Source organism: Chaetodon auriga, chromosome 13 (assembly GCF_051107435.1).
Source record: "Chaetodon auriga isolate fChaAug3 chromosome 13, fChaAug3.hap1, whole genome shotgun sequence".
NCBI lineage: Eukaryota > Metazoa > Chordata > Actinopteri > Chaetodontiformes > Chaetodontidae > Chaetodon > Chaetodon auriga.
Genome location: NC_135086.1, coordinates 22,923,957 through 22,930,633, shown reverse-complemented (window position 1 = coordinate 22,930,633; position 6,677 = coordinate 22,923,957). Strand labels below are relative to the sequence as shown.

The 6,677-nt window shown below is 38.8% G+C and overlaps 1 protein-coding gene across 1 annotated transcript; it reads right to left on the bottom strand.

The window, feature by feature from the left end:
* Positions 1–5,435: 5,435 nt before the first annotated feature.
* Positions 5,436–6,398, bottom strand: LOC143330841 (olfactory receptor 4E2-like). The gene has a single exon (XM_076747600.1). It carries the CDS (start codon positions 6,396–6,398, stop codon positions 5,436–5,438), a length of 963 nt encoding a protein of 320 aa, XP_076603715.1.
* Between the last annotated feature and the right edge of the window lie 279 nt (positions 6,399–6,677).

The following is a 6,677-nucleotide window of genomic DNA, read 5'->3' as shown; positions in this document are numbered from 1 at the left end:
TTACACTTCACAGTTCAGTGAAAGTAGGTGGAAAAATTTTTTGAAATGACTGAAGATGGGCCAGGTTTCTCTTCTAATGAAGTTTAATAACTCAGTTCAACAACACAGACCATGCCCTGAACACATCTGACTTCCGCACAAGTATTTAAGGTCACCTGATCATTCATATCCCCTTCGACTCTGTCTTTGCATGACATGTGACAAGCGAGCATAGCAGCAAATTGCTTACCTTACACCACAGACCACAAGCTCATATTCATAATTCATATTCCTCCAGACAGCGATCTGTTCGAAGATCAGCAGACTCCCAAAGTCCTCTCCATCTCCTAACATTAATCTCTGCCAGTGCACTCAGTTGCACCCAGCAAACCATATCTCCCGACGCTCCAGAGTAATATCCTGTCCTTGGCTCTAAATGACTCTCTGACCCACTCGAGGTCCAGTCTCCTCAGTGACAGACGAAACCACTGCGATGTGCATTTGAACACACAATTGCCATCCAGCTTCAAACATATCCGACTGGATAGTAACTCGCTCGAAGAACTATCTCCGACAGTGCACTCATCCCCTCATCTATTCATCCCTCCTTCCATCCCCTCTACCTTCACCCCTCACTCCTCAACCTTCACCCCCAACCCCTCATCCATCAATCTTCCCTCACCCCTCAACCCTCATTCCTCATTCCTCACCCGTTACCCCTATTCACTGCTCCAAAAAGAAAAACGAACTTTTCAAACCACTGACGGAGCAAAACACAAGCATCTGGAGCACTTCCGGGTTCCCGGCGTCCATGTTGATGCTGATGACGTCACAGCGCATCCCGCAGCTGAAGAAGCCCAGCCTTCCACATCAGCCCTCTCTGAGGGCCAGGTCTCACCAAATTTTGTTCAACCTCTCCTCATTTCAAGCTGTGTCATCCTCTCCCCCTTTTCTCCCAAACTTCACAAAGACCATGATTACATGCATCCCTCCATCCCACCACCCTTCCCTCCTCTCCTCCCTCTACCTTCCACATCCCATCTTCTCTACCGCTATACCGGTCAGCACAGATACACAGTGGCACCTTCAACCAAACCTCTTAACATTCTGACAGCTCACCGTTCAAACATCTCTTGTCATTCATTTTCTTCTTGTCTGTATACACAAATGCTACGTTCACGTTTATTCTCACACCATGCTACTCCGTACTATAGCGTATAGAGTACTGTGTAACAGTATAAAAAAACATACTTAATTATCCATACCTTGCCATTTTTATACCCTCTTTTCACACAGAACGTACATATACATAGCTTATATTTTATTTTGTATTTTGTATTTTTTATTCTCTTCTACATCTCTTTTCATTTATTTGCGCTACTACGGATGCTGTCTATAACACCCTTTACATCACTACACCGACTGATGACCCAATGTGCCAATGGCTGTTCATACACTGAACAAAAATATAAACGCAACACTTTTGTTTTTGCTCCTATTTTTCATCAGATGAACTTAAAGATCTAAAACATTTTCTGTGTACACAAAACACATTTCTCTCAAATATTGTTCACAAATCTGTCTAATCTGTGTTAGTGAGTGCTTCTCCTTTGCCAAGATAATCCATCCCACTTCACAGGTGTGGCATATCAAGATGCTGATTAGACACCATGATTATTGCACAGGTGTGCCTTAGGCTGGCCACAATAAAAGGCCACTCTGAAATGTGCAGTTTTGCTTACTGGGGGGGGTCAGAAAACCAGTCAGTATCTGGCGTGACCACCATGCAGTGCAACGCATCTCCTTCACATAGAGTTGATCAGGTTGTCAATTGTGGCCTGTGGAATGTTGGTCCACTCCTCTTCAATGGTTGTGCAAAGTTGCTGGATATTGGCAGGAACTGGAACACGCTGTTGTATACTCCGAAAAACAAAAAAGTGTTGTGTTCATATTTTTGTTCATTGTATAATGCCATACTTAGACTGAAGTTCATAGCTTGTGAGTCTGGCGTGTTTACGTATAATGCAATCGTTCATAAAGTTATATCTCATCTCATTCTCTCTCATACACCGCTAGAGAGCTTAGATTTCCACGAATGTGGTGGTGGTGACGTGAGCTACTTCAAGACACAATCTCAACAGGAGGCACAATAAACGGCATTAGCAGACCAACAACTGTGTTTAAAATTGACACAACACTAATACAAAAATTGATAACACTCAAACAAACAGTCCGGCAACATCCACTGTTGTGGAATGTTGATGTCGAATTTACATTCCACAGAGGGCCAAAACACTCAAATTCAGCTGTCCAATTGTTTGGGAAAAATCCTTTTGAAGATGTTCAAAAAAGATCTGCAGGAGTCAGAAGTCCGTGGAGCAAAGTTCTTTATTGCCGTCAATAAAGGGGAACACGCTCAGAAACACACAGCATGCAATCCTGGTAAACTCCAACTTACAGTGGTCAGTGCTCTGTCTTTTATACAGTTCAGCTCAGGGTCCACCACGCCCCTGGGGGCATCTTCTCTTTTTTCTAAGATTACTCTAATTTCACACCATTATGTTATCTTTTGGCAGCTGTTCTGCCTGGAATTTCCCTATCTTTCCCAGATTCATATTGTTACCTTAAAGGTGCAACCTAAAGATGCACTCTTTTTATTTTCTCTCTATTTGTCCCAAATTACACCATTATTCCTTGGCCTTCATGAGCTCTCTTTTTTAAAAAGGTTAACAAATTACAATAAAAAGCAATAATATGCATATTATAAAGTATAAAGGCATATCACACAGTAACATTGTCATTAAGTGCACTTTGAGATTATATTAAACCATAGTGAGAGTATATATTGAATCATCATTGAATCATAATGTGATTATAAGAATATTCAATCTTTCATTGATTATAGTAAAACACTCAAACATGGGTTATGTGCTTAAGACCTTTGTTCAGACAATAAGATTATATGAGGCCACACAAAGAAACTGCTGACACTTGCAGGTGTCTTCGCAGCTATCCTGTAGCTGCGAAGACACCTACAAGGCCATGGAAAGTCCCAGAGGACCCTGATGCTGATTTCATGATCTCCTCACGTCACAATATTAAGAAATCTTCATGGTCTCTTCACTACAATATCATGCTCAACACAAGAGCTATTATCATCTACCATTAGTTACAGTGTTTTCTCTCAAGTCATCACATACCTGTTGGTAAAAATATACTACACCACCAAGGTTCAGACAATCCACTGCAATTAAGATATGTGGTCTGCCACGGTTACATCCCCTCTGTATGCTGGCAGTTTGTGCTAGTCCATTGTCACACTCCATCCTTCCACCACCAACTCCATCATCACTCTATCATCACCCCTCCATCCCTCACTCCTAATCCTTTCATCCCTCGACCCTCATCCCTCCTCTCCTTCATCCCTTAACCCTAATCCCTTCATCCCTCATCCCTTGACCCTCATCCCTCCATCCCTCACCCCTCAACCCTCATCCCTTCATTCCCTCATTCCTCCATCCCTTACCCCTCGCCCCTTCATCCCTCTCTCCTCTCATCCCTCCTTCCCTATACCCTGCCTTGCCTTCATCCCTCAACCCTCATTCTAATGTATTATCATTCATCAGCTATGCTCTCCTCCATCCATGATATGCACTAAACCATTATAAATCTGTATCTTATTGGTGTGGTGTTTGTAAGTGAACTGCCATCCACAATGGTGACCAGTATGTGTATATATGTGTGCTGAGCAGCACCATGTTTAGTTCAGAGTGTCATAGATAAGTGTGCATATCTTATTAAGTGTGGTTGCATTAGGCACCTGGGTAATTGACACTAACATTCCGTATTACATATAAAGCAAACAAATAGCACTCTAATAACACAATTTCAATTACAATTACCATTAAGATTTGTCGATTGGCAGATGCTTTTATCCAAAGCGACATACATATGAGATTTTCATACATCACAAGCAAGCTTCTAGACAGGAGAGAACAACAAGAGTAAGTGCCGTAACGCAAATTTCTGGTCCAACTGGACATAGGTGCTAGGAGACAGTGTTACGAAGTAATGAATAGAGTGCATAGAGTGAATAGATTGGGGGGGTTTTTTTTGTTTTGTTTGTTTGTCTTTGTTACCATAAAGGTTAGAAGCACACTGTTGTCTAAAGTACTTTTGTATGCTCTAGCATGAAGATTTTGCTCACATGTGACTTAGGGACATTGCCAAAACCATGAAAAATAACCCCAGATCAAATGTACACAATAGCTGACCAAGTACTCTCACTACTATTACTCCTACTACTTCTACTACTTTGATACACCAAAGACTCCTCCTTTCGCAATTTACGGGTAAATGGGTAAATTTACACACACACACACACACACACACACACACACACACACACACACACACACACAAATTCTAGGACAAGATCAGATTGACATTAATATAAAAACTCAAGATTCCCATAGTATGGTATTCCTACCAGTACCCATGGACAAACCTTTCCATTTTTAAATAAGGTTAGAAGTGGAGCAAATTGGATTCAGCAGTACATTCAGCTGATACTTACTGTATTACCAATAACTAGGAATATTGTGATAATTTATTGATATCAGTATAGTCTTATTGGCAAATAATCTCTTTTATCTTTTACCTTCTACCACTTTCATGTTCCAGTCAACACACTGTGATTTACCCTGTGACTCCAACCCTTTTGCATGATGATGATCCTAAAGTATAAATAACACTCAACACTTACTATAATGACCTTTTTCTACACTCACAGCAACATTCCTTACCTTCTGTGGTAACATATGTCTTTTTCAAAAGGCTATGTGAAAAAAACAGATGATACAAAACAGAGTTTTAAACAACATGTACAGATAATTCAGTTTCTTTTACACACACAGTAATACACTAACAAAACTGTTAATTTAACTGTTCATCATGAAATGTGATGTCTTTGTAAGAATCTTAATCGCAAATTACTTTTGGTTAATTGAAATATAAATCAATGTGTGTTAGCTGTTATGTCTATTCCTGTTTAAGTACATTGAGAGCAATAAAAAATAACAGTGTCTAATTGTTTGTACAGTATGTGTACACATACTTGGATGATAAAGCTGACATTTGGCTTACATGCCATTATTGGCAGGATCCTACTATAGGTCCTTTAATCTTGTTTGCTAAAAACTGATGTAGCCTACTTTAACCCATTTTCTCTCTGTGTGTACACAGAGTAGTCTGCTTATTTTTTGGGACACTGCAAACACACAATATTCTTATTCCTAGTGAAGATAATAAACCTCTTACAGGTCAACAACCCAAGAAGATCCACATTTTGTAATACAGTGCCTTTTTCATTGTCAATATAAATAAATAAACTGTATTGTTTATGTAAACACAAGTTCTATTTTCCTTTCATTTTCATTTGTAACCAAGGGTAGAATTTAAATACTTTCCATGAAAATGTAGGGTTGCAATGGTTTTAATGTCAACAAAGTTTTACAAGCATGTCTAATTTTTGACAGTTTAAGACCATACATTATCGGATTTTGAAGGGGCTGAATGATCACAACATAAATAGACAAGAAAACACACAGTGGATATGGAACAGAGAACATGTCAAATCTTTGAGCAATCAAACTGTAAAAACAGGCAAAGACAAGGCTAATGAGTGAAATAAAATGTGGTGTGCAGGTATCAAAAGCCTTCATTCTGGTCTCTCTGGAACCTTTTAAACACACAGCCAAAATCTTTACATAAGTGAATGAAATGTAACTGACAGGGGCAGCAACAGTGAAAATAAGGCCAAAAACCAGATCATGAATGAGTGACACTGTTCTGTCTGATGAGCAAGAAAGTTCAACTACAAGGTGGTGTGCACAAAAAACTTTGTTGATGACAGTCCCACAACGTTTTAAATGAATAGTGAATGACAGTAAAACACCAACTTCTATAAAAGAAACTACCCAAATAACAAGAATGACCTGTTGTACTATTCTTTTGGTTATTAGGACATTGTAATGTAAAGGCTTACAAATACATATATATCTGTCATATGCCATTATTGTTAATGTTCCAAATTCAATTGCTACATATGTATGAATGTTAAATATTTGAAGGAAGCAGTGAAAGGCAGAAATTTCATGAGTCTCTGACAAGATTTGTACCATCAAACAAGGCAACATAGATGTGCTGCCATATATTTCATTAACAAATAAATTGCACAGGAATAGATACATGGGCTCATGCAGATTTCTGTCCACGTAAATAATGGCAACAAGAATGGTGTTGGCAAAAATAACCAATATGTAAAACAGCATTGTTACAATGAAATACAGGTACTTTAAGAGACCCATGTTACCATACATAGCCAATACAAATGACACCATTTCTGTTGTATTTTCCATGATCCTCGTAATGAGATACAAGAATACATTTGATAATTTGTGTTTTGAGGAAGTGTGATTGCAAATGATAAAATGTAAACAAAGTTCAAATCCAAGTGTTTAAAGAGTCAATGGAGAAACCTGCAACAATTATAACAATTCATAGTTCTAGAATACCCGCAACCCTGAACAGGATAAACAGCTTTGACAACCGATGAATTAATGAGTATAGAATGTAGTTATAGAAAAGTATGCTTCTTTTACTATTGAACATAATATTTTAGTAGACATTATCCTACA